The sequence below is a fragment of the Thunnus thynnus genome, chromosome 17, assembly GCF_963924715.1.
Source record: "Thunnus thynnus chromosome 17, fThuThy2.1, whole genome shotgun sequence".
NCBI lineage: Eukaryota > Metazoa > Chordata > Actinopteri > Scombriformes > Scombridae > Thunnus > Thunnus thynnus.
Window position 1 is genome coordinate 14,050,930 of NC_089533.1, and position 27,783 is coordinate 14,078,712.

The 27,783-nt window shown below is 42.9% G+C and overlaps 1 protein-coding gene across 3 annotated transcripts; it reads right to left on the reverse strand.

Moving 5' to 3' along the window:
• Nucleotides 1-714: 714 nt before the first annotated feature.
• Nucleotides 715-27,547, reverse strand: LOC137200897 (ubiquitin carboxyl-terminal hydrolase 22-like). Of its 3 annotated transcripts, none has more exons than XM_067615594.1 (14): nt 27,054-27,547; nt 26,118-26,150; nt 13,286-13,418; nt 11,511-11,624; nt 11,304-11,405; nt 10,164-10,330; nt 8,274-8,433; nt 7,681-7,786; nt 6,308-6,466; nt 5,114-5,240; nt 4,260-4,351; nt 3,694-3,756; nt 3,112-3,261; nt 715-2,721 (listed from the first exon to the last, which is right to left on the reverse strand). In XM_067615594.1, exons 1-14 carry the CDS (start codon nt 27,171-27,173, stop codon nt 2,679-2,681), a joined length of 1,569 nt encoding a protein of 522 aa, XP_067471695.1. In that variant the 5' UTR covers nt 27,174-27,547; the 3' UTR covers nt 715-2,678. The 3 variants fall into 3 exon arrangements, with proteins under 3 accessions (XP_067471695.1, XP_067471697.1, XP_067471696.1); XM_067615596.1 differs by lacking the exon at nt 27,054-27,547 and adding an exon at nt 26,242-26,777; XM_067615595.1 differs by lacking the exon at nt 26,118-26,150 and having other exon boundaries at nt 27,054-27,545.
• Nucleotides 27,548-27,783: the final 236 nt, after the last annotated feature.

Sequence of the window (27,783 nt, forward strand, 5' to 3'; positions counted from 1 at the left end):
TGCCCCTCTCTGTGAGACATTTACAATAAGAAGACTAAATACTTGAATAAATAGCAAATTTACTTAATTCAAAATCTTTTTAATTAGTGGTAAAATATGTTCACATTAATTTAATGTTTGTATTTCCCACATCACAATTGTTTCTAAAATAATTACAAGTTATCACAAATCACAAATGAATGTAGAACAAGCTTGTCACATGTAATCTTGCAGGTATGTTTAATGTCTGCTAAACAGTTTACAAATGTGCATTTTATGACAAAATGTTTTCTTTGAGGCTTTTTAATTGGGGATTATAAACTCAGTTTCTTCACATTGATTTCAGTCTGTAAGGCGTTTGCATACCCGCATAGTGCACAATCATGAGTGCAGGCTTGATTTTTTTTTTCCAGACCTCATTGTGCTTCTTGGTTTGGCCACAGAGTGGCAGCATAATCAAATGTAAAACTACAGCTGATCTGTGCTCAGAAATACAAGTGAGTTTTAGTAGAAAATGTAAAGATGAGAGTACGTTTGCACATGTGTTTCACTGTGTTCAGTCCATCAACTCTTGGTAAATAGAAGGTCATGTCTCCTTCACTGTCCTTTTCTTGTTTTGCCATGAGAATACCTTTGACACAGGGACTGTGCAACAGACCCCTTTAAACACAACTTGTGGAATTGGTGCAGAAAAAAGTGTGAAAGGAAAATTAAGTAAAAGACAGCACATACACATTCCAGTTTTGTTCTGAGTTTAATTACTGAAACGGATAATGAAGCTCTCCTCTTCGTTTCAGCTGCGTCCCTGAATGTCCTTGGGTGGCCTTAACTGCTCCATGATACATCAAAACCATAGTGCGACCATTTCACAAGTTTGACTGTTCAGAAACCCACGTTGCCCTCTAGCCGAGGTTCTGCAGCAGACCAAAGGATATGCATGTTTGTTTTCAATTACAGAGCAGCTAAACAACCAGGGGTTGTGGTTTGTATGTGGCATTACTTTGTGATAGGTTAGGGCCCTCATCTTATACATGAGTGGATTTTTTTTTTATTCAGTTTTTTAATACATACACAATCAAGTGATATTCAAACAAAACAGACCACAACACCCTGATGTGTATGTGCATTATCTAAAGTCTGACTTGACAGCATACTGATTGAATAGAGCACTGGGTTTACTGCACTGCAGAGGCAAGACACACCACGAACCACAGCGGTCTACACCAGCCACACAGTTGCCATGGAGAAGATAACACTGATGGATTCAGAGCCAGGCTGTGGTCGCACAGTGCCCATATACGTGCAATGTGTTTTACCCTCTATATATCCCATACGATCACTTTCCCATCCCCAAACTACAGAACAAATATCATGATGGGCGGCAGGCCTTGAGGCATTACTGAGGGCAAATTTTCACATATTATAAAATTATTAGAGCCCAGTTGCATGCAGTGTTGTTAAATTGGGCTTTTTTTTTTTTTTCTTTTTTGCACAGAGCATTCGAGGTGTTCAATGAGCAGAGACCACAGCATTCTCACATAATACAGGACCTCAACTGGAGTTCATGTATTGAGTCTTCTCTTCAGACTGCCATACGAAACCCAAAGCTCACATTCAACATACAATTCATAAACAGCAAAGGTGAGCCAATTTAATTTTCACCATCATTATACCAACAATTCCACAAGAATGAAAGTATAATACGTCCAAAAACATCTCCAGTACCAGGACAGCGAGGGACATAATGACTGTACTGAAATTTTTTTTTTTTTAAAAAAAGACACTGAAAAGAACAGTAAACAAAATCTCAAAATTCAATGAGTTGCTAAAAAAAATAGATATTCCCTGCCCTCAACCAGACTTAAAAATAAAACAACACAGTAAATAATGGAACATGAGCACACTCAGGTCCAAATCTGTTTAGTTTCCATGGCAGCGCTTCCCCAGCAACTGGCAAAGGCAGCGTCTCTACACTCTCCCATGTTTTCTTTGCTCTTAAAAAATAGATGTATACTACTGTAGATTCATACAGTATTTCATAACTAAAATCACAAATGATAAGAATCATAACCATAGCTTTAAAAATGTTCTTGCAAAGTTCATAATACGTTGATTTTATTTTATTTTTTTGCGTTCAGTCCCGTATGCATATGACAACAAACTGTCTTCCATCAAGTTAAATGCTTGGTCAGTTGAAACGAGAGCACCATGGGAGAGAAATGGAGGGTGTGTGTGTGTGTGTGTGTATGTGTTTGTGTTTGTGTGTGCGTGTGGGGTGGGGGTGGGGGGGTCAGAATACTGTAATAAGAATCCAGATGTGCCCAATCGACATGACAGTCAGTCACGCTCAGACTCTGCCCCTGCAGCAGGAAGGGGTGAGAGAGTGAGGGGGTGGGGCCTCTTCCCTCTGCCCAAGCCTGGAACTGACGACGCCTGACTCTTCCTCCTTCTCTCCTCTTCATTCAGTTTTGTCAAGTAGATGCCAAGAAGTAGCTCAGTGCTTGTTTTTTTTTTTTTTTCTTTTGAAAGGTTGCATGATTTCACACGTCTTTTTTTTTTTTTTGTCCTCCAGAGCTGGAGGAGCAGACTGGTAGTCAAAGAGTTTCAGGTAGGTTTGTGTGTTTGTGTTTCATACTGTCCCCAGTCCCTTGACTCTCTCATTAGAAGCAGTGGTTCTTCATGGTCAGTGGTCACAAAGACTACTCATACTCAAGGAACTGTTTATGGTAGAATAAGAGATACCTGAGGGAAAAAAGAAACATTGGATTAGGGCAACTAACGATTATTTTCATTAGTGATTCATCTGTCAATTATTTTCTCGATTAATCTACGAGTTATTTGGTCCATGAAATGTCAGAAAATGGTGAAAAATGTCAACTGTTTCCCAAAGCCCAAGGTGACATCTTAAAATGTCTTGTATTGTCCACAACAGTCCACAATCCAAAGATATCCACTTTACTGTCATAAAAGACCAAAGAAACCAGAAAAGATTCACATTTGAGAAGCTGGAATCAGAGAATTTGGGCATTTTTTTTCCTTAAAAAAATAATTAATCACTGCAGCTCTACACTGGATTCTGGAGCTTGTATACTGTATAATGATTTGGAGTATTGCTACTGTTTCTTTTCTTACCCTTCACTATCAAGTACATCCTTAATGCTGGCCTTGGTGATTATGGCATCATCACATTTGAACCACTGGTCTTTGTGCTGGCGGATGAAGCTGGTGTAGTGGCCACTCTCTAATGTGCCTTGGTGGTTGACCACCGCAAACAAGGAATACCTGAAAATAAAAAGACATTCAAAAAGGTATGATGAGCAGGCCTTTTTTTTTTGCCTTTGTTCTGCTGTCTAACTTCACCTACTCCATTATCCTCACCATACACAGGCGCTTAAATCTCACAATTTTAGAGAGCTCTCTGTATAGTGCCTCTTGTCTTTAGCACAAACAACCTGTCAACCACATTAAGACAGTAAATTCTAAGTAAATGTCCTGGAAAATGAAAGCCATTGTAACTGCCATGGATGAAGAAAAGCAAGCAGCTTTTAATAGGCTTCAAATTGATTTAATTTGGGGAAGTCACAGCCCACTGCTTCAGATCATTAGCATGTGCTGCTGTGCTAGAGTAGAAATTTCTACTGTGATGTCAGTGCTGCTGGCGGTGGAGTGTTAATAAATCAGTTTGCTGTAATACATGTTTCCCAAGATACTCACTTATTGTCGTTGTTTAAAACATCAACCGTCTGTTGATACTGCCCGTTCATTCTGCTCTCTTTACTGTGGGAGACAGGGAAGGAAAAAAAAAAAAAAAGACATTAGCGTTCTTAAATCCTGTGTAAACATGCTGCGGGGTTAGAAATATCCACTAGGTGGCAGGGTTATCCCATCTATGAAAGCAGATATCTTTGTTGCCAGTAACTCTAATGATCTCACTATCTCTCTGAACAGCGCTGAATGGACGCTACAACCAGGGGTGGGGCAAGACCGCTGCTGCATGCTCCACTGACACTAATATATATTTATAGGGAACATTTCATGAAGCTGTTTTAGCATAAATGCAGACATGTGCAACAACTGTGAGTACACAGCGCACACATGTATAATATATCATATGTACATGTGTAAACATTAAAATATATTAAGCTAGTTAGAGAGGCTTACATGGGGTTTTTCTGTCTGGATGTTCACACTGGCAGTACAGCGTTTAAAATATGGGTAGAGAACTTGAGGGGCTGCTAGGTTAAAAAAAAAAAAAAAAAAAACTGCTATGGGAGTCTCACCTGGATGCCATGAAGGGCGTCATGTCCAACTCTAGAGGAAAGGAAACATATGTAGTGATCTTCCTCCGCAGTTTAGCAGAGTGCTCAAACCGCTGGAGATGGCCAGAGAGGGAGGATGAGAGAAGAGAGGGGGGAAGGGGCAGAGAAATGGCAAGAGAGAGAGAGAGGGAGAGAGAGTGTGTGTGGGGGGGGGGAGGGGAGAAGAAACATATTTAGAAATAACAAGCATCACCATTACAACATACAAAATATCACACAGCAAGTGAGAAGTGGAAATGCATGTTTTCTAACCTGGTTGTCACACATTTACACATTCATAGAAAGATAATAACAAGCTTGGATTGATCTAAGACGATCTTCTTGCAGCCTGTTCCTATGAATATCATAAATACATTATAGCCTCCAAATACTGTATGATAAATAAAACATGGACAATGGAGGACTGTACGAGTCATTAAAAATCACAGGTGTCCTGGGACACTGTGTGAGAGGGTTACACAGCAGGATGTAATGCACCAACAACTGAATCGAATTATGAACACACCTACGCACAAGCAATGTACCAGACAGCTAAGTCACTGCAAAATCTGAACTTTGCTTCCATCAGATGTAAGGCTGCATACACACAGGGCAAAATGTATCATATATTACTACATACATATATATTTATATATTGCAATATGGTATGGATGAAAGTACTAAAACACTACTGTATCTTCTAGTTTGTGTTAATGACTGATCTAAATTAGGTGTGTGAGTAAAGCTCATTGTTCCCTTAAATGATTACATTGTCAGACGGTGACAGATATTGTAACAAGTGATAATTGGCAGTATGTTGTCACTGGCTGACTTACTTTGAGATGGAAACATGCTACGATGGGGAGCTTCTTCATTGTCAGCTGTTTGGTGGACTCCTGGTAACTATGGCAACCGCCGCACTTGATTTTGGCACTGCTTCCTAGATGCTCTGGCCGTGTGAACCTGCAAGAGTGAGGAATGAAATAACAGAGAAGGGAGAGAATGTGTAAGAGCGGAGAACACGTGGGCCAAAAAAGAAAGAGGAGGAAAGCTATTATGGTTTCTTTGGTTATGTCACACATGTTCTTTGATTGTTCCTTTTGCACCCAGCCACACTTAGTTTAGTCATATGAGTCCAGGCGCGAGGTTAATGTGAAGATATCTGAAGGCCTGTGCCTGCAGAGTTTTGGTGCAGCCACTCTGTATGTCAGCACACACAACCCAGAGCCCTGCTGGTATTGCCAACGCCTCTGTCACCACGGCAACAGCAGCAACCAGTTCTGTACCTTTAAGAGACTTGCTGCAGCAACTAGGGGTGTGTGAGGAGCTGCAGTAGGAAAAAAAAGTCAGAGGGAAAGGAGGCGAGAGAAAGAGAGGGGGAGGATGAGACAAATGCGAGAGGTAGAGAGTGAGAGGGCACGGGGGAAAAGGAATTAGGTGGAGAGGGGAGGGAATGAAATAAGATAAGGAGAGGAGGAAAAGAAATTGCAAGAATGAAGAGGCAGAAGAGGAGATATGAGAGGTCACACCTGCTCTGCCAACCTGGTGATGGCAGAAGATGAGATCCCGTGATAACAGGGTTGTTGTGCCTGAGCAGACACCATATGTGACCCCTCGTACAAGTGAAGGAATGAATGAAATTTATTTGTCTGAGTGGAGACGTTTGATACCCATGAATTTAGAGAAAGCGAAGGAGGGATAAAGGGGGAAAAAAAAGCCTATTGAAAGAAAATAGTTAGGGAGTGGCAATACCGCCTCTCCTTTCCAAATCTAATGAATATGAATCATTTCAATCCACTAACAAAGCTTTTAGTGCTATTGTGCTTCAGCGCAGATGAGCATAGCTAGAAATAGTATGTCAAATGCATCTGACATGTGAGGGGGACATTTGCAAGGAACTCTTTTGATTAATACTACTACTATCTATTCAACAACCAGGATGACTACAAACTTAGTTTAAACATGTACAAAAAGAGTGACAGGCAATAAAAAGACGACCTGTCTGGTGTCATCTGAGACTGAAGCTGTACCTGCGTAGGCAGTCTGTGAGCGTGGTGGACCCTGTCAGGTGGCTCTCTCCGTTGACTGTGCTGCCATCCCCTCCAGGACTCAGGGGCCAGAAAGGCGTGGATGAGCCAGGCAAATCCAGACTGATATCCCAGAATGGATCTATCGTCGTGGAAACCCCACTGGAGGAAAAGGAGACGAGAGAGGGCATCCTTCAGTCCAAATTTTTTACATTCGATAAATAATGCGTGGTTGTATGTAGGTTTGTGTGTCACACGTTACAAGCCGTGGTGAAAGGATGATGACATAGAGGGCAATACGTAAGCTTGAATTCACACAGCCTCTGTAGATTCTGATCATGTTTTTTGTAAAAGGCTGCTGGGAGATTGAGTGTGTGCATGTGCATAATATCCACACTGTTCTTCCAGCTCCATTTGCAATTCAATGAAGTTACATCAGAGAAAATTGGCTTTACATAAGGAATTTGTATTATTACAACCCAGTGAGTGTAATGGACTGCAGCCCAGGCAAAATGGAGGCTCCACTGTAGAATACATGCATTATAAACAAATATACTGTATATGTACAGTGGATGTGCTCTACATCATCACTGTTGATTAGATGAGTCATGGTGCTGTAATACCCGGAGGTACCAGCAGGTGGCTGTTAAGGCAAGTGGTCACGCATTTATGGCGCTAAGAGGACCAACCCTGCAGTAACATGCTATCAATATGAAACCACTTTTGCTCAAAAAACCCTGGGGAGGGAACACATTTTCTGTTGCTCAAGGCCTTACCCATGGACGATCTGTAGTCAACATGAAAATCGTTTCATGATTGTGGAGTGGTTCAATTTATGGTCAGAATGATACACAACAATCAGCATCACATCAGCTGTGTTTCTTTTAACTGTGGAGGCAGGTAATGTTGCATGGAGCTGGGCCCGGCTTGCCTGCTAGACAGGGCGAGGTGCTTTGCAGTTCAGTGCAGCGTGTTAGTGTTAATGTGACAGGACAGCTCTAGGGGGCAGGCAGGCAACGCTTGAGTTGTGCTGCTGTCTAGACAACCCCCCTTACAGCGGCTCTGCAGGGACCAGGCCTTTAAATAAGAGCAGTGGAGAGGACACAACCAGTGCTTCGCCCACTCTGGGAGGACAGGTGGTGTCCGCAGCGATCAGCCCAGTGGTGAGAGGTGACTACGACGGCATCAGAGAACAACAGGGATAGATGGATGATGTATGAATGGGTAAATGTAGACGGTGAAGGAGGGGCAGCGTAGGAACTGATGCAGTGTTCTATCAGGATGAATCAACAGCAAACATCTCCGGTGGGACTGTGTTTCAGCGAACTCTCCCTTGCTGCTTTACACTTTTTTAAAGTCACACTAGACACACTTACTGGCAAACTTGACAAGTAACATCTGATTGCAGGCCCCCAGTGAAGATTTGGTCAATGATGCAGTTACAGTGGTTTGGATTGTTGGCCTTCTTCCCATTGTCATCTCCTGCAGAGCACAGAGAGCAGAAAGTATAAATACACACCGAGATAACACCGACAACCTCTTTAGCACCTCTGAAGGACTCTGTCTGTCTGTATTTCTCACTTCACCATTCCCCTGCTGCGAACCCTTTTTGGCACTTCAAAACTCTCTGCATTCTCTATAGCCAATCAGAGTGAGCCTTACTGCGGGGTCTGTGGGTGATTGAGCCTGTCATTGTACTGTAGCAGGGCATATTGACATTTCTCACACGGCTTGCTTGCCGTCCCTTTGGTACACACTATTGTGGGTGTCCTTCAGTATGTTTCCAGTGAAGTAAGGCGATGTGCACTGGTCTGACAGAAAATATTCAAGAACGCACATGCAAAAAAACAACATCTAGAGTAAACACGTTAAAGTCACTGTATTTAAGGACAGCATGCTATGATTTTTGTATCCTAAATGTGGTATTAATAATAGTGCGATTGGTCTCATGGAGTCAAGTGAAACTTACTGATGGTGTCCCCTTTGCAGTGCCTGTGTAGTACATCCAAGGCTGCGATGAGGAACTCGTGGGCGTCTTGCTGCTCGTAGCCTGCGAGGTGACGTGCATGAGTCCACACCAGGTGCAGCAGCCGGAAGGGAATGTGGGGCGAGCGGTGGCCCGAGTAGAACTGAGAGCAGGGAAGAAAGATGGGAGAGGTGGTGGGGATGAAGGGGAGAGGTAGTTAGCCTATTTTTCCAGGTATTACTAGGTGTAATATATTTTATCACCTCTTTGCCAGTTTCATAGCTACATTTCTCATCGCCATCTATAATTCATGGTGGAACCATAACAGAAATGCTCTGTCAGTCATGGTGATTATCTCTCTTAACGGCTCCTTTCTACAGGCCTTGTCAGATATGAATGAATTCCACCACGTCACCTAAAAGCATATCCATAGAGACGGGAGGTGTGAGGCACAAGGCAGAGAAGACAAAGTGGCTGCAAAACGGGAGCGTTTGTAGCAAAAAACATCCATCTGTAAAGCGTTGCAGAGTCTTTGGGTTGCCATGGGAATTAAGAGTGAGTGACAATCCAGGTCAGGGTCAAAATATGTGAGTAAGAAAGTAACACAACTAAGCAGAGTGCAAGAGTTGGCAGGGTGCAAACGCTACGATGAAGTTCCAACCAGAGCTCATTAATGACTGAGAGGGCTCTCATTTCTCGACACGTAGATGTCGCGCACACCTCGCTTTATTTTCCTCTGCTCTCTCTGAAGTCTGATTGAGCTGTGAGAGGGGAAAAACATGCCGCGCTGACGTCCCTTTTGAATCTTGCAATCTTACAGAGTCTGCTCCTTTTCAGCAGTTTGAAAGTGGTTGACAAACGAAAAGACGTGACAAGAAGAGGAGGAAACGAGGGAGGGGGGTGGGGGGGGTTGGAGGGGGGGTGGGGTGGGGGTGGAGAGAGAGTGGCTGATCAAAGCAGGCTGTGCCTCTTCTCACCTCCACATCTAAAAAGCTCTGAGCACAACACACGTGTGTGTGTGTGTGTGTGTGTGTGTATGCTTGTGTGCGCTTGAGTCACGCTTTTGATGACGATAAGGAGGTGTGTTGGAAGTAAGCAATGAAATTAGAGAGCTGGGGACAGAGTGTGGTGGTGGGAATGATAACTGTGTGTGTTGGGGAGTGTTTAAATAGATTAATTTCTATGGTATGACTGCCCCTGAATTTTCTGTTGCAGACGCAGTTGAATACTCAATCAATGTCTGCCTCCCTGGGTGATGGAGGTGAGCGATTACCTACTTTATGTGTTATGTAGCTGATCGGTTCAGCCAACTGAGACAGGGCAGAGCTGTGTGTGTGTGTGTGTGCGCGCGCTGTGAAGGGGGGGGAGGGGGGAGGCGGGTGATGACTCAAATCATTATAGCACCACTTGCCATCTGTGGGCCCATATATACCGGGAAGTGAGAGGGTGTAAGAAAAAAGCGAGGCAGTGTGGGAGCAGAGCAGGCAGCCATTACATAACAGTCAGGGCCAATGAGTTTGTCAGATGTAAAATGCCAAACTTTCATATCAAAGAGTTGGGATTAAAAGGCTATAAATGGCCACGCAACATAATTCAATAAAGGTGTAATTACTGAATTCTGCTCGTTCATTTGTATGTGGTTCTGTACATTCCTTTCAGGCAGGATTTTTTTTTTTCCCCTCCTCTCTGCCTCTCCCTTGCACTCGACAAAAGAGTGCAACAGTGACTCAGCCTTCTGCAGTGGGTTTCACTGCGAGAGAACATTCTGTGTTATATGGTTGTTAAAAACTCCCAATTTATGGCTCAGTTTTGACCAAAAGAATACACTTTCCTTTTTTTATTTTTCCCTTTGTAAACTTATAATCCCACACACATAAAAACTGTGTATCGTACCTCCTGAAAGAGCTGCGACATCTCACACACCAGACAGGAGTTTGATTGCATCTCGCACTTGTGTCTGTCGGAAAGAAAGAAGTCTCGCAGCAGCGGTGTGTGTGTTAGGGCCTGAACAATACAGTTCATGAAACATGTGTTGCCCAGGTTTATTAACCCTCGTAAACCTGCGGGAGAAGAAGAGAGAAAGAGAAGTATGAGAACAGCATGGAAATGAAGATTAAACATTACAGTGCGTCTGATTCATACTGCTGGCAATGTAGGGAATTTGAATCACCACTAAAGCCCTGATTATTCTCCATTTCTCTGGACTGGCTGAGTTATATCTGTGGCCAACTTGCTTATTACTTATCAACAAAATTGCAGTCTCGTTATGCCTGTATAGTTACTAGACATAAAACCCTCTGGCGTTTTCAGATTCATTTTTTTTGTATGCATGTGTGGCTGTAAAGTTAACAATATGGTGTTGGGTCCGGTGTGCCAGCAAAACTGTGTGTATCCTGGAGCAGACCCCGAAGCTGTGAATGGATTCATTTAGTGCAAGAAAGCTACAGTCTTCCAGTGATGGCCAGCAGAACAGGTGAGACACAGCGTGGTCTTGGGTGTAATCCAATTGAGCAAGGTTTGGTTCTGGAAGAGAGCGCTCAGTGAGGGCTTAAAGACTGTAGACTGGTCCTGGTGTGCACACAAAAACAAAGTCTACTGCCCAGCCCCAGCTCTTTAAAGATATAAGGGGGTGAAGGATGGCAAAAGACAGCATGCAGGGGGCAAAAAAAAAAAAGATAAAATCAGCAAAAATCCATGTACATAATCAGAGACACAAAGGAGATAGCGGGACGAAACCAAACAACAGATCACTGAGAGAACGGAACAGAGAGAAAACAAGTTCTGGAGAGACACAGAGACAAACTCAGGCCTGTTGTGGTGTGCATCTATCAGAGAGGGAACACTGTGTTCTGCCTCTCTGCGTGCGCTGCCTGTGGGGCTGCCCGGTCCTGTTGACCTTGGGTATCACACTTAAATGCATGAGTGACCCTAAGTACAGTTGCGCCATAGGCCCATGTACACACACAGAGAGTAACAGAGAATCCCCACAGCACACACACCAACTGTTTAGAAACAGTGCAGTCTATTGCCCACCTATGGTACAGTTCGTAGTGATTTTCCTCCGCTTTGGATTGTGTCGTAATAATTCTAGCTCCCTCTTGGTAGGCTCCCATGTTGTGTATTTCTCCCCTATGCCTGTGGATACAAAGAAACAAAAATGTGACATCACTGTAACAGCAATCGGCCTTGTATAAAAAAAAGCAACCTTAAGTTCAGTGATAGAAAAGCACAGTGCTATACCTTGTAATTTCCAGGCTTTCCTCTGTTCCTCTTTGGCAATCTGCTCCATGTCTTTGTCGTATATGTAGTCTTGACACACAAAACAATATATTCCACCGTATAATAAGTCTATCGCTGCAAGGGGGGGGAAAAGAAGGAGAAAGAGAGATTGCACCATAATTACAAATAGATTTTTTTTTCCAGCATAGTAATACACTTTGGGTTTTATTTTAATGTTCCACTTCGCCGGTAGAGCCAGCCTCAAGATAAGCGTTTCCTTTCTTCAACCTGCATTTTGGGCACTCACCGCAATATGTTTCCATCTCATTGCTAGAACTGAACAATTATAAGGAGATGTGAGGGGAGCGGTGATGGAATAGATGTATTTGTCTCCAACCCCCACCTGTGCTTTCAACTAACACACCATTCCTCTTCCATTCTCAAACTCCACGGCAACAATACCTCGGCTCTGTTGCCGTGACAACCTATTTTTAGCCTAACCGGACATTTTTCTGGTTTTGGTGCTACCCACACTGAGAAAGTGAGCTAACACTTTATGTAAAAGAAAAAAAAAAAAAAACCTCACTGATGTATATGATGCGGTCATGGTGGCATGATTTGTGTGTGTGTGTGTGTGTCAAACATGTGCTTGAAATGTGAGAACATACAGGAAATAAATAATGAGAAAGAAAAATCAACTAACCAATATGAAAAAAAAATATTAATCTTTCCAAGGTGTCTTTTTTTTAATGATAAACCAAGAGCATATTTGTTAACAGCTTCTCTCTTCTCTCAAGTGGTAGCAAGATAAAGAAGATATAGACCATGAGTACTGCACAAAACATGAGCAGGAATTCATAAATTTCGCTCACTTGAGTGAAGGACAAGAGCAAGGATGAGAGTTTAGTAGAGAGGGATAAGATGCTGACAAAAAAAAAAAAAAAAAAAAGAGTTAGTGTTATAAAAGTGTTATAAGATGTGAGAGGAGTCCTGACGAGTGAAGTTGTTAGGAAAAGGAGGAGAAAAAGATGTTAAAGTAGTCCCGAGGAGGGAGCTTTGCTATCTAGCAGTCTAGCAGACTAGGGAGTTTGGATTAATTTGATTAGAGGTGGAGAAGAACAGAGTGCCAATGTCAGAGAGGCTCCTGTGGAAAGCTCAAACCTAATTAACACTGTAGCCCTGCACTTGGGGTATGTGTGTGTAACCAAACTGTTGGAATGCATTAAATCAATTAAAGCCATTCAAGTCAGCTACCAAACCACCCAACTGTGTCCCCTGTTTCCATATTTAGCTGTCCTCGTCAGGATAACAAGACATCAAAATCTTGCTCATTAGCGCCATTACCTTATTTAGCATAATTAGCATGTGAGGTTGAAGCTGAGCTTTCTGGTAGCTGTGGATTAGCGATGTGTAGCCCTCCCTTGCTGCTGTATGAAGGGGAGTGTAGTAGCTTAAACCCATGACTTGACTGGCGCTCCCACCAGAATGGTAATGTGCTGCGGTTAGAGTGAGGCTCGGCTCCCTGTAAGCTCAGAGGAGGAAGGTGCCCAAAGTAATGCTGTAATCCTTCACTGATAATAGCTGATGCTGCACTTGGCCACAGGGGTGCATGTGAATGTGAAGACTGACATGATGGGACTGAGCATTGGATGTAAGAAGGGATAATATATCGATATTATCATTTTAGCTCTGTTGTGATTAGTGTGAAGTAACACTACAAAGCAATTACTTAATCAAACGTCTTCCTGAATGGTTTCTGACACAGTTGAGAGTGAGTGACCGAGTGCGTGGCTTACCTAGATTGTGTCTCTTGTTTTTTGCGTGCTCGTGGATGTGTTTCTTCGTAAAACAGCCGAAAAAGACGCAGTAGAGACAAGAGTGGAGTCGGTTCAGGTGGGCGCCACACATGTGACAGATACACGACTTGGCCTGGAAAGAGAGACACAAGGGAGGAAGGGGGATGGGTTCGGGACAAACGGAAGAGGAATTGAGAGCAGGGAAAGAGAGGATGGTCAGAAAATCCACTGCAGCAGGACAGAGCCCTGAGATGAGATGTAGAGTGGCGTAGGCAGACAGAGTGGAACTCCCTGCCAGCTAAAGTAGATTTCTATCTGCCAGTCAGTCACACAAACACTTCAGAGGACACGGTGCTTGAATAGGCCTGATATGAAGACAGACTAAAGATTACTGGGCCTGTTGACAAATCCAGTGCAGTTGAATAACATATTTCCACGCTGAATCTTTCACTCTCTAACACATGCAGGGCATGATGGGATTTAATGCTTGGCAGGCACACTGGAGAAGGCAAGCAGAAATCTGTCTGAAGCACACACTAACAGCGGCTGGAGTGTGTGCGATTGGTTTGACTACAGCACTCATTGGTTACCGGAGAAATTTTGCATTAGAATGTCTGACATATTCAACAAACCTGCAAAAATGAGCTCAACAGGGGCTAAACAGGAGCACAGATTCCCATCTTATACAAAATCAGATTATATTTTGATGGTTTCACTGTATGTAAAATTTTAAAAACAAGAAATGGAGGTACTGACGGGGGTTGCCCGTCCACCAAGTGTGGTAGACAAGTGGACAGGGTCGCAAATTGTGGAGAGGAATGTGATACAGATGCTGTGTGTGAGCATACATTAGTAAACACAACCCCAATCGCGTTCTAACAGGTTTCACAATAAAGTCATCCAATGACATTCGAGGTAATAGACACAGCAACGGAGGCCACGCAGACATACAGGCTTTATGTCTGCTGTGATGACAGAAAATTAAGTCTAAATCACGCTGGAGCTGTCTGAGGTGGCATTGTTGGTTCACTATGATGGACACTACGATAGCTTCAACAGCTGCTCCACTCCACGGGTGAAAACTAGAAATACTGCCTCGCGGTTGTATGCCTCCGCCAACCAGTGGAGTTGCAGTTTACATCCATTTCTGTCCAGTCTCATATAATATTTGTAGTGAGGACTTTGAAGGAATTTAATAAAAAAGGTATTAAGTCTATTTTCCTTGTATGTGTTCACATGTTTGGCCAATAAAGCTGATTCTGATAGAACACAAAGTTGTAGCCATGACAGTAGACAAAGCTTCAGATATGGATGTTGCTGCAAAGAAGCTACAAATTCTAAAACTCGGATGCTTCACACATATCTTCAACCGGGCAGCACAGAAAATCTATACAGTCACCACACCAAGGTGAGCACCCAAGATTAGTGTCACCAATTCAGTATCCGACCAAATATGGCATATGGTCACAATCTCCGCTTCTGTTCCTGAGTTATGGCGTTGCATAATGGCCAGAAAAGTGTGAACATTATGATGTCACAGTGAAGTTGACCTTTGACCTTTTGAACATAAAATGTCATCATTTTATCCTATTAGACATTTGTTTGAAACTTGGTCATAATTAGCGTATGAATTCTTGAGTTACAGCCAATAACCTTTTTTGTGTTTTGTAAGGTCACAGTAACCGTGAACCTTTGACCACCAAATTCTAATCAGCTCATCCTTGAGTCGTGCCAGATGTAATAAAATTCCCTCCAGGCGTTCCTGAGATATCACGTTCACGAGATTGGGAAGGACGTGAGGTCACAGTGACCTTGACCTTTGACCACCAAAATCTAATCAGTTCATCCTTGAGCCCCAGTGGAAGTTTGTGCCAAATATTAAGAAATTCCCTCAAGGCGTTCCTGAGATATTGCGTTCACAAGAATGGGACGGACGGACAGACAACCCGAAAACATAATGCCTCCACGCCATGGCTGTCACAGAGGCATTAAAAAAAAAAGCATCGAAGACGTAATAAGGTAGTTTATAAGGAATACTCCTGAATCCATTTCACATTCAGAACCTCTAAAAACCTCACAGCGAGAGGGTTCTGGGTTCAAATCTACTTGCCAGCTGGAGCCCTTCTGTGTGGAGTTTGCATGTTCTCCCCATGCCTGCATGGGTTCTCTTTGGGTACTACGGCTTCATCCCACAGATCAATAACATGCAGGTTAGGTTAATTGGTGACTCTAGATTGCTCATAGGTGTGAACATGAGTTTAAATGGCTGTCTCTATACTATATATTAGCCCTGTGATTGACTGGCGATCTGTCCAGGGTGTACCCCGTCTCGCCCAATGTCAGCTGGCTCCAGCTCCCCCACAACCCTCTCGAGGATAAGCGGTAAAGAAAATGGATGGAACCTCTAAAAATGTACAGCATGCAGAGTGTCAACTAAAACACCTTGGATCTGGTTACTTTAAAAACAAGCAGTACACCAGCGAATGCAAAACATTTCAGCCAAGCTGAAGTGCTTTGCCTTGAATCATTCTATTGGTGATGTGAAAGTACAACAGAAACCTGTCAGAAGGAGAAAATTGAATAATAACAGCAGAGGTGGAGAGAGAGGAAAGACAGTGCGATCTAATCAAAGCTTTTCAGGGTGCAGACCTGCCGCAATGAGTCGCCCACTCATAAAGAGGAGACAGAGAAAAGGGAGGCGTGTAGCAAAGGTGAAGAGAGATTAAATGAAAAGAAACTATTGGCTGCAGATATTTACCAGGTTTCAGTTTCTGGTACACTGTGTAAAAGTAGCTTGTAAGACAGACTCATACTCCTACACGCCTAACTTAAGCTATTGGACATGAACTCAATGACCCTGTACTGTATTGTCTGCCTATTGCCATCTTTTGACTAGAGATACAATAGTATAACCTGACACCATCTGAACGACATTAAAGCTTATTGTACCAGAGAAATAAGAGGTTCTGCAAGTCAGTTTCACTTCCCTCTCTCTGGATGACACATAACACACAACAGTCTGTGGAATGGGATGACAATAACAACTAAAAGTGATATCGCTTTATGTGGTATAATAAAGCAATGACTATCACGCTAGTTAAAGTTACTCATTTTGTGTTGATTTTGGCAGCCCCTGTGGACAAAAGCGGTAGTGTTTACCTGAATGAAGACTGCATTTCCCATGAGCACCACAGCCTCGTGTCATAAAGGTCTTGATCTGGCTAGTGGGTGCATTTGTTTTGGAAGCGAGTGAAAAATATTATTTATAATATTATTATATTAATGTTATTTTTAATACTTTGCAGGCTGCATAGTGATGAGGTAATCTATCTATTTGTGGCTATGTAAGATTAATAATTGTAATATGACAAAACAAACAACTTTGTTTTAGTACCATTCATACACCCAGGATACATGTAATGCTGCATTCACACCAAATCTGGCACCTTCCCGCAGCGTTGTGGGGAAGAGTGAGCGTTTATTTGTGCTTTAGAACGTTACTGCCACGAAACGATCAAAAAAATCTAAACCTTGAAAAAAAAAAATACATTAACTTGTAAACGATAACACTGCTTTCCACCATCTGGCATTTCTTGCTAGGGGAAACAACAAAACAGCCGATAATGTTTCTACTGCCTGAAGCTTAAGCTATTTGTATATATTTTTATATTTAAAAAAGGTACTTTACTAAGACTACCCTGAAGCAGCAATAAAAACAAATATCCATAAGATTCTACTTGTGTATTATTTTTCCTGTCAGATAATACAGACAGATTTTTAAACCCCCCCGCTTCCCCCTCCCGAAAAAAAGATGATAGGGACCTGTATATCTGCAGAACTGGGATGGCTCATCTGTGGGAGTGGGCGGAAACTGTTGGAAATTCTGCCCGATCGGGTGGGTGCAAGATTGAAATAACAGTCCCATGCAGATCTTCCAGAGCACCAGTGGACAGAATGTACATAAGTAATTTAATATTCAGTTGTTCATTTGCTAGTGTCTGGGTTCCCTGGGGATGGGCGTCGCATGAAACACCAGACACACGCTACTATGCACTGTCACAGAGATAGGCAGCAAAACTCACAGACAGGTCTGTGTTTTGGCTGAGCATTAGTAGGCGTGGGCTAGATTGTGATGACATTGCAGTACAGGGGATATGCAGGGTAGCAGACACTAAGCTCTGTTTTTATTCAAATTGGTCCATTAGCCAGGCAGCTCTGAAAGGGTGTGTGAGAGAAGGGGGCAGCATCAAAGCAGGGAGGAGGCTTTTCCATGTGGGGATAAATGGTTGGTGATGGACTGAGGGAAGAAACAAGAACAAACCAAGATCAAGACTGACATCTAGTAGAGTCTTTAAACTTGTAGGGTAGATCTTGTCTGATTGGCTAAGAGAAATAAAAGGCAGAGAGGAGATAAAAAAAAGGGATTGAGAGTGAAGCAGGACTTATGTTTTCAAAGTCTGCATGAAAACCTCTATGGCACTAGGAAAAGGTAAAACGACAAGCCCCACGTCATGTGGAAAGACAGTTGAGTCTGACTGAAATCCTAAATCTAAGCCTATCCTACCTAAGCAGTGATGCTGTTAATCCCCAACCCCTCCTCCTCCTCCTCCTCCTCTTCCTCTTCCTCTGCACCAGGATTCCAAGTCAAAAACAAGAAACCCTGCCAATGCCACGCCTTGCCCTCCTCCTCACCCTCACCAGCCTCAACGCCCCTTTTGCGGGCAGAAAATCCATCTCTGCTCCAGCCCCCCCTTCGGTTTCACTCCCTCTCACCATGGTTCACAGGCTGTCTATTCCTCAGTGTCAGCAGTCCTGCGTCTCTCTGCACCCAGGGCTTTTAATGTTCTATTAGATCAGCTATTGATCAGCCGCTGGCTCAGATGACTGGAACAAGTGTCAGACAGGTAGCAAGCTCACGTTCGCTCTGCGCTAGGCTGCATCTCCCATCTGGGATGCGCTCTAGGCAAGTTAGGATGGGCTCTGTGTCCAGGGGAATGGCCCATTAACGTACAAAGCTGCTGATTGATGGAAGAACAGATCTAGGCAGGCATTAGCTGGATGAATAGATCTCCAATACATCTTTAACTTGAAGATAAGATAGCATTACATGCTTTGTGTGTCTGATGAGTCTGTGAATGGCCTTCAGATAACAATGACCCAGGTCCAACAGCTATTAATCCTCCAGTGTTCTACATCAAGCTGCATAACACATATCCAAATAAAGTAACCATCCTTGCATCACACTCTCCATCTCCTTCTGCGTTTTTCTCAATCTGACTGCGTTATTCCTCTCTCAGCATTTAGGTTAATGCATTCATATATTCAAACAGAGCCAATAATGTGATGAGCTATAACTGAGGAGGAGAGAGAGAATGACGATGACAATTATGATGTGGACAAAGGTCTGGCTCTACTGAGCACGCTCCTGCTGCTGCAAAGAACAGACCGGGGAGGGGAGAGTCAATACAGTGTGGAGTGCTGCTATACGAGAGCAGTGACTCACCATGCCACCTCACACCTCAACACACACACGTACATATATGAACAAAAATTAACGACAGCTGACTGCACATGATAAATACGCATAGCAAATATACAAACTGACATAATTAGACATTTGCTATGTGTACTAAAACACACAGTCCTCTCTGATTCTATATTTAATATCCCCAATCCCAGGGAAGATGGGGAAGGAGACTGATAGTGATGCTCCAGAGCTGTGCTGCCGACTGACCCCGTGGGGCTGCAGCCTGTCAGTGCCTTGGCAGGATGATGTTGTTACCCCCGCCCGGCTGCCCCTCCTCCCCACTATCTCCACATGACAATGCCTGCCCTGCAATATGCAGTCTCACGAAGCAGCCCTGACACAATATGAATTTTACTCTATTCTTTTTTTCACTTCCGTCCTCCACCGGCTCATTGTAACCTCTGCTGACAATGACGTCTGTGTGGTCTTTGCGTGCGACTCTATTCCCACTTCATCCAAATGAATCCGGGTTCTGGGAGAGATGAGGGATTGTTGGGAGTGTGTAGTTTGGCCTCATACTGTCACGCTGCTATAAGGACATTATAGCTAAACCGTGAGCCCCAGCCTACGGAGTCTAGCCTGTTGCCAGCTACGGAAAAGAAATAAAAGTGAATAAAATGTGGACAGAGTGGAACTATGCTGAGATATTCACAGTGGAATAGCCTTGACGTCATGATAAAAAAAAAAAAAATGCTGTCCAATGCTTCTCATGGGTTTGTGAAAGTTATGTAGGTTGGTACGATAAGACAGGGTTTGCATCACATGTGAAAGGGTACAAAGGCGTGCATGTGTAAGTGTGATTAAGATCACTTGATTATGATGAGATGGTTGTGCTTGATTTTCAGAGATCAGAGGGTGTAGGTAAAAAAAAAATAGAGGCAGTAGAGGCATTTCGACTTGAGCAGCTTAGGTTTTGTATCACAGACAACCCACAAGTACAGTTTCAAATGATGGTCTGTACTATATTTTTGTGTTGTGCTAGTATTGTGGTGTGAAAGAATCTTTTTTTTTGCTAGACTGGCTGCCTCTGTCCATATACACATGGTCAGAGAAGGCCTAGATGAATACACACATTCACAGAAACGGGCCACACTGCCTCATAAAGGAATCAGAAGTAGTCGAAGAAAGCCCCATCACACAAGGGCACCGACCCGACACTTATCCAGTTCATACTGACTTATGCTGCAAAGAACACCAACAAGAAAAAACATTGACAAATATGTACGGAAAGAGGGCCCATCATGCAGACAGCAGTGTCTTTATGTTTATTTGCACAGATGGTTAACAGTCTAGCTCCAGCTTAACAAAAGACTGCGTGATCATTTGTCAACCCTTGCTGCTACCAGATGCCCGCAGCCACTCCGCTTCACCAGCAGAACACACGCACACTCACAGACATTCAAAAGGGACTGTTCATGTAACTGACACCCACAACGCTTCTGAATGGTCCCCCTGGACTCAAATCTCATCTGATCACAAGTTGGTTTCTCCTTTATCCCCATGCCACCAATCAGGGTCCACAGAGCCTTGAACAGGAACAAATTACCTCCAGGAAAATCTATAAGCACTACCTACAGAGCAGAGGCACAGTGGGGCTATTAGTGCACTACAGAATCTTTAAAAGTCAGTATATATAGGGCAGGTAATGAATTATCCTGCAAAGGTCTAATGCCACAATGTTCGCCCTTTTCACAAGCACAGAGAACCATTTACAGACAAAATGCCTAGCCCCAAAAAAGCTGTCACTTGGGTCCAAGGTTTTAACAATGGGGAATAATTGAGTGTCCACACTAGAAGAGATTGATTGCCTCTTGGTTTTGGGCTTGGTCAGCCCCTGGAGAGTGATTGACAGCTCATTAGCCAGATGGTGGTACTAAGGGAGGGCTGGACAGCAGCCTCATTGGCTGGCTCAGGCCATGACCAGCATGCTTTGTGGCAGTGATGTCGTTCCAGCGCCTGTTGGCCAGACAAATGAGAGGTATCGTCTTTAGTTGGAGAAGATATGGTCCATGGGAGGGAGAGATGGGAGAGGGAAATCAGTCAAAGTGAGCTTTCACAGAGATGAGCATCAAAATGCAAAGTCATGCTTCTGTCACACAAACAACCATACTTAAATCTAAGACCAAGTGAAAAACCCTTACTAGACCCATGACAGAGTACCTCAACACCTAATAAAAATAAGCTTACGTGGTCAATGCGCATATTGGACTATAACAAAAAACACAAAACATCTTTTTTGTAAACCTTGTTACTGCGTTTTCCATAAGTCTCCATTACTGCTATGAAGGCAAATGCCCAATTAACAAACCTCATGCAGCATCCCACCCCTCTCATTTTCCTTATGTGCTTACATCGTATCTACTTCACCAGGTTTCTTACCTAGTGGCAGATTGCTAAAGCATTGTAAGAGAACAAGCTTTCAGTAAGTGGCAGAAAAAAAAAAGTTTAGCATCTCTGATCTGAAAATACAGCAAGGATGAAAGCACTGTGGCACTACACTCCCAGCACAAGGAGTGCAAAGACATCAAGTAAATTACAGTGCCTTCATACTATTGAATAAGATGCTGAATGTCTATAGGAGCCTAGGTTCTCTTATTCTTCAACACAGGGATGCAGTTAGCATGCCAGAGGGACGCCACAAGGTGACACACCAGGCCCAAGCTTTCTCTGGGAGGAGGTTACAGACCTTTTGCCATTTATTTAGTCTGAGTCACTGAGCACAGCTACAGTGACTGACAGACTGAAAGCCACATTAGACAAGACTTGGGACTGACGGAGAGTGCACAGACATGGAAGAAATAGGCCTGGATGAGGGCCAGAAACCAAAGTCTGACATCACCAAACCCACTGAGTGTTGACTATGAGGCAGTGGGATGAGAGAAAAAAAGAAGAGGACGGGAAGAGGGGAGAATGAGAGGATTAGAGGCTTGGCTATGAATTTCTCAGGATCCCAAAAAGAAAAATCAAAAGCAAAAAAAGGCAGTGATATTTTAATAACACCGTTAAACAATGCAGTGAATTCTTTGTCTAGCTCTAAAACCGCCAACAACAACAATATCACAATTCTTAAAACAATAAATGCAATTTTTGCGCAGATTTAATGGGATGATCTAGAGGTAACAAGAACCGTGGGCTGAACTTGATTCGCAAATAGAAGAAAAGCAAAAGCGCGGAAAAGGAGGAAGAAAAAAGCGTGGGAGAGAGCGCAGAAGAGGAACAAGCGAGGGCTATGAAGAGGCTGGAGGAATAGGTCCTGATGCTACAAACGTATGCTGATGAGTCAGGGAGCAGGCCTGTGATGTGATGGAGACTGATCTGACAAAGAGATCTGCTCACAGCACAGGAATCAGCCGCTCTCTGGGATGGGCTGTGCCTCAGTGCATTGTGTGTGTGTGTGTGTGTATATGTGTGTTTGTGTGTGTAGTAAAAGAACAGAGGGGGAAGGGGGTAACAGAAGGAAGTAAATGTGTCATCCTTGAAAATATACCCATTTTCTACCTCTGAAATTCCCAGCAACATCTAGCGAATGATATCTCTCTCATCTTCCCAGATCATAAGCAGAAAGGGGGTTTTCACTTGCGGGATGGAGGGGGGGGTTATGGTTCCTCTGATCATATATGATTTATCAAAACTAGAGGGGGGGAAAAAAAAAAAAAGTTGAGTTCAGTCAGCTCTCTAATCACGACCTTTACCCCTTTAATCAAAGTGACAGCAGACTCTTCAAAGCATTTATCGCTGTAAAATTCTGCTAACCCCACCCACCCTGCTTTTCCTCTCATCGACACTCAACCTAAGATAATAGCTCTGGTTTAACTGCGTAGCGGATTCCTTCACGGTGGCAGTGTTTTAGTAGACATGCCAGTAAATTCCGTCCAATATGCTGGATGGAGGCGCGCACACAAAATAAATAACCATGACCTTCATGAATATTCACACTATCCCTCCACCATCATAGCCATTCACAAACTATAAATTATGAATATGGCTGGAGTTGGGAGGACAGGAAGAATGAATTTAACAGTTAAAAGCAAAGGCAGGTTTCTATCTGTGAGATCTGTTTACATCCTTCTGTGCAAGTCTGCTTGTATGGCGCTTGGCAATCTGATGGAACATAAATCTCAATTAAGAGAGAAAACATCTGAAATCTGTTTAGGCGAAAGGCGTAGTAATGCTCATGTCCCATTTGCATGCGTTCACTCACAAAACACACACAAACACAAAAAAGTACAGATAAAGAGACAGAGGTTGAAGTAAGACAGAAAGGGAAGTAGATCAGAACAATAGTTCCTCCTCTGCAGTTCTGAAACGGAGCCAGTTTCTGTTACATGAGACAAACTGACTACATGGGGTGTAGCCCCTCTGACTACATGGTATGGTCCATCACAACCTTTCTATTAACTGACACCTCAACCAGAACAGAATATAATAAAACACAGAAGAAATGGGTAGCATCATGGTATGGTATACTATATAGTTACACTATTGCATACTTGCTTATGCGTGCCATCTCCCTTATTTAATACACTGCTTAAGTTGCATTTCAGTTGTTTTCTCCATAGACTGTTTGTATCACATTCAATTATAAAAGTATTATTAGTGTTTGTGCACATTGTTATGGACAAATACATGAGACTAGAGGCCTACAGTAGTCACAACAAATCATATTTGTCACCAAGTTGAACCCATAATTTACAATTGACATTTGTGTGCCAGTTCCAAAGTATACATTCACACACAGTCTGTCTGTGTAAACCTACATGCCCATCCCAAGCTAATGGGATATTTCATCTAGGGCCAACATAACAAAATGAATTATTATACTAATGTCGCCTGATAAAGATGGTGCATCCTGAGCCACACTGGGCCGCAGTGTCGTCTCTAGCAACTCCTAACTCTTGCATTCATTCTGCCATTTGTTACCCATGTGGGCTTTAGATTGTGCATGCAGAGCAGGTGACAGATTTTCCACCAATGTTCCCGCACATCGCCTGGGAATTGATTTTAGCTTGAGGTAGAGAGGATGACAGCTTGCAGGGAGGCTGCTGGGGACAGACTACTGAAAAGGACAAAAAAAAAGGGGGGGGTAAAAAAGGGGAGGTGAAAAACAGCAATTCAGGATAAAAGGCATTGGCTAATGAGATCAAGTCTGAACACAATGTCAAGATGCATCTTTTATATCCCTCAGTCACTGAATGGCATGGTCTGTCAATTTCCCTCAATGCAGGTGCTAAATCTTTTACTACAGTCCTTGCTGTGTATTTGCTACTATTGTAGCTCCATAAAGGAGAAAATGCGGTAAGGAGAGCAACGATAAGCTCTTGTTTTATCAACCATGCGAACATTAACAGCATTAATGTCATCTATTCCAATAACCATTCCAACATAGCAGTGACAGATGAAGGATTTGTAAGTCTGTTTATTCCACAATGTTAGGAAACCAGGATGTAATAGTCAGCTAGCTCATAATTTAATGTTGAACAAAAATGAAGATTCCCTCACCTCAGGAGAATACACTGCCTGTGTACCACTGAAGCAGCACCACACCTGCTCTGCATGTCAGATTAGTTAGGTGGTAAAAAGTCTCAGTGAAGCGGGGGTGAAGCACAATAGACCTACTCAAATATAGCCATCCTGGACTACATTTAGGCAGTAGTGAAAACTCTTCGGTCAGAAGTCACATTTGTCTCCTTTCTCTCTGCATTAGTCACCTGTACTGTCAGGGTTGTACCATCTGAGACAAGAAGGGCAGAGCAGAACCACTATATACACACAGTAAGAGATGTTAGGCAACAAAATCATATACAAAAGGTTAAAGAATGGCACTTGCAAGCAAAACTGACTTTAAATGCTATTTGCCAAACAACCCCATTTGTCAACAACTGTGTTCGGAAATAAACAACATGTCCGCTTTCAAAGCATAGCTTATGGAAGAAATATGTCCATCGCGGCATTTCTAATATAAATGAACAAATACAGAGACTTTAAGGCCAAAATGTATCATATTAGATTCAGTAAAGGTATTACAATGATAGAAACAATACAAGGCCAGTTATCAGTTATGTAAGATTACTTCAAGATTCCAAGGCCACAGCTGTACTGCGATGAAGTGGCATATGAGCAGAATTAGGTGGTATTCATTTCTAAGGAGAAAAAAAAAAAACTGCACTGATAGATGACATAGACTGGAGGACAGAGCATAAAAATACAATACAATCTAGTCTGAAACCAACAATGACAGACTCAAAGAGTACAAAACCTACTCAAGACAGCACAACCTAAATGGTTATGATAGAAATATGTCCATGAATGTTATCTGACTTGAGGACTACGTAAATTAGGCTTAAAACCTGAAGGTCTGGATTTCCACATGGTAGAACAACAGCGAAGAGACACTTCACGATACTCATATATTTTTGCTGTTTCTGTCAAGTCATGACGAGTTTTTGTCAGAGGCAAATCTTAAGTGAAAAGTGGCTGTAGCTGATGACGTAATGGTTGTGGAAGAAATCGTCATGACAAACGTGACAGAGCTGCAAGGATGGCAGGAAGAGACAGTGAGGCTCTAAAACCTGGTATACAAAAATGTTCTCCAAAAATCTGACATGTTAGGTTTGCAAGAGCTAAATAATGTTGAGAAGAACACTGTGAATTGCTAAGAAGTGAGCTAAACAAAGGGCCTTTTTTTATTTCTGTGACAGACTGACAGAGTGGATGATTGCATTCATGTCTGGTAAGACTGTAAGACAGGAACCAGACAGTTGAAATTAACGTTCAATAATAACAATTGTTGCAGGGTCACCCGCTACACTGTCTGATAACCTTTTAAAACTGTAACACACATTTTCAGATGCTCACCTGCACTTTTTAAAAAAAAAAAAATTCTGATGTATTTCAGAGTGTTATGAGATGGTATTATTATGAACAAGGTGAGCACTGTTCTAGAAGCAAAGCATATCACTACAACACAGTATAAACAAAAGGGTCATCGACCATTCTGCACTAGCTATTTGCTTTAACATGCCTGCAATGTAACTGAGCTAGGCTGTTCTGCTTGTGGTCCACCCTCCCACTAGGTAATCTTACTAGCTGTAACAGTGCATCACAGCAGACACAAGGATCAGGCTGTTTCCTTCCACTACATACAGTAAAGTAGGTTTACATTTAATATTCAGTCCATTAGATGAAAAGGCTCTGAGGCGCACAGGTAGAGAGGAGCAAGAGGAGAGAAAGCAAGCCAGCTCTTATTAATCTGAACTACCAACAGCATGTCAATGCAAGATGAAAAGGGGATAAGCATCAACTCACCAGCTCTGTCCATCCCGCATCACTCTGAAGCACCTATTTTATCACAACAAAATAAAAATGTATGACACATATAAGAGACGCATGGATTTCTAGTGACAACAGTCAGTCAAGCAACCTAACTTACAAAATGCTGCTAATCCACTGTGAAAAATGAAGCTTCTAGGTTTTCATCAGAATGAACATCATAGCACCAAGAGAGAAAAAAAACAAGTTTAAGTTGACAAAAAGGAAAAGAAAGGGAGGGAAAGTGAGTGAAAACTGCAACACAGTCCAGTGATGACATCACATTGTAGAAAGCTATTCGGAGCTGTGTAGGCCGAGCAGGTGTGGTATGAGCCCAAAAAGAAATTGGCACTAAAGTCATGAGCTGACGTCCCAGCATCCAAACTTAGGAGTGAATGAGCACCGCAGAGAAAACACTAACCTGGGATGCCCGGGAGATAACCTGCTTATCTGTGGACCCGGTATGTGCGTGTGGAAAGACACAATGGGTCCATTTGGTGTGGTAATGTTAGCCCATGGCCACAACTCTCCTCAAATCTAAGTTTAGTCGTCCGGCTAACTGTTCAGCATCAACCAAACAAAACCGCTCGGCTTATCTAGATGGTTGGCTCACGATACAACATGAATAATCAATGCTTGAGCTTATAAAGAGAAATTAAGGGTTGCAAAGAGGCAACCATTCTCCGCAGTTCGCCAAGCAGAGTCTTGCTAGCTAACATACCGGTGATAACACTAGCTGGCTAACCTGTGTGCTAGCAACATTATTGCTGCAAGAGAGTGGTTTCATTAAGACCCTTTTTTTGTTAAGCCCGTTCAGTGATTGTGCTTCATGTGGGACATCATTTGCACTCCAGTTCTGTGTCAAGTCTGTGCCACATTAACATTACTTCACTTTTGTTTCTGAAGCTAACGTTGCAGTTCCTGTGTTTTTACCTTGCGTCTCCTGGTCTCAGCAGTACCACTCCAAACAAAGCATTGGTATATGACTCGAAGATTTTGTTTCCAATTATCCACCTTATAACCGTTCACATGGGAGCACCCGGCCGGACTCATGACAGACAAAACATTCAGTTTAGGTTTTTAGGTGACAATGAAAAGTCTCCTGGATGATTCACTTAGCTAGCTAGCTAGCACGAACTATCTTGTCCAGAAATGGTTTCCGTTTGGAAATGGGACAATCGATGTAGTATCCAAAAATGCTCCTCGGGCATCTGACAAACACGGTCTTTGATTAACTAGCAACAAATCTGTTCATGTAGTCATCTAAGAGAATTATCACTTCACTAAAATTTCTGTTCCCGCTGCTGTTTTGACAGTTGGCTTTTCCTTTAACGTTAGCTCCACTTCCACTCTCACGATTAGTTAGCTTTCTTTCTCTAGTTAGCCTGCTAACACTCAACTACTGCTTCACAATGCCCGCCCAGCGTACACCGTGATTTGCCAACACAAAAAGTTTACGTCACCACGTTGATATTGGAGCACGTTGGGTGCGCTTGTTTTGGAACCCAGGGTGTTCCGTATGAGTGGAATTTGGATTTTAACAATGCGTTGCATCGATGACGTTGTCCTGACAAAAAAACACCTCCCATTCAGGGTAGTCTGGAATATAAAACCGACCCAAAACTTTACAACAATGTTATTATGAATGGTGCAAAGCGGTGCT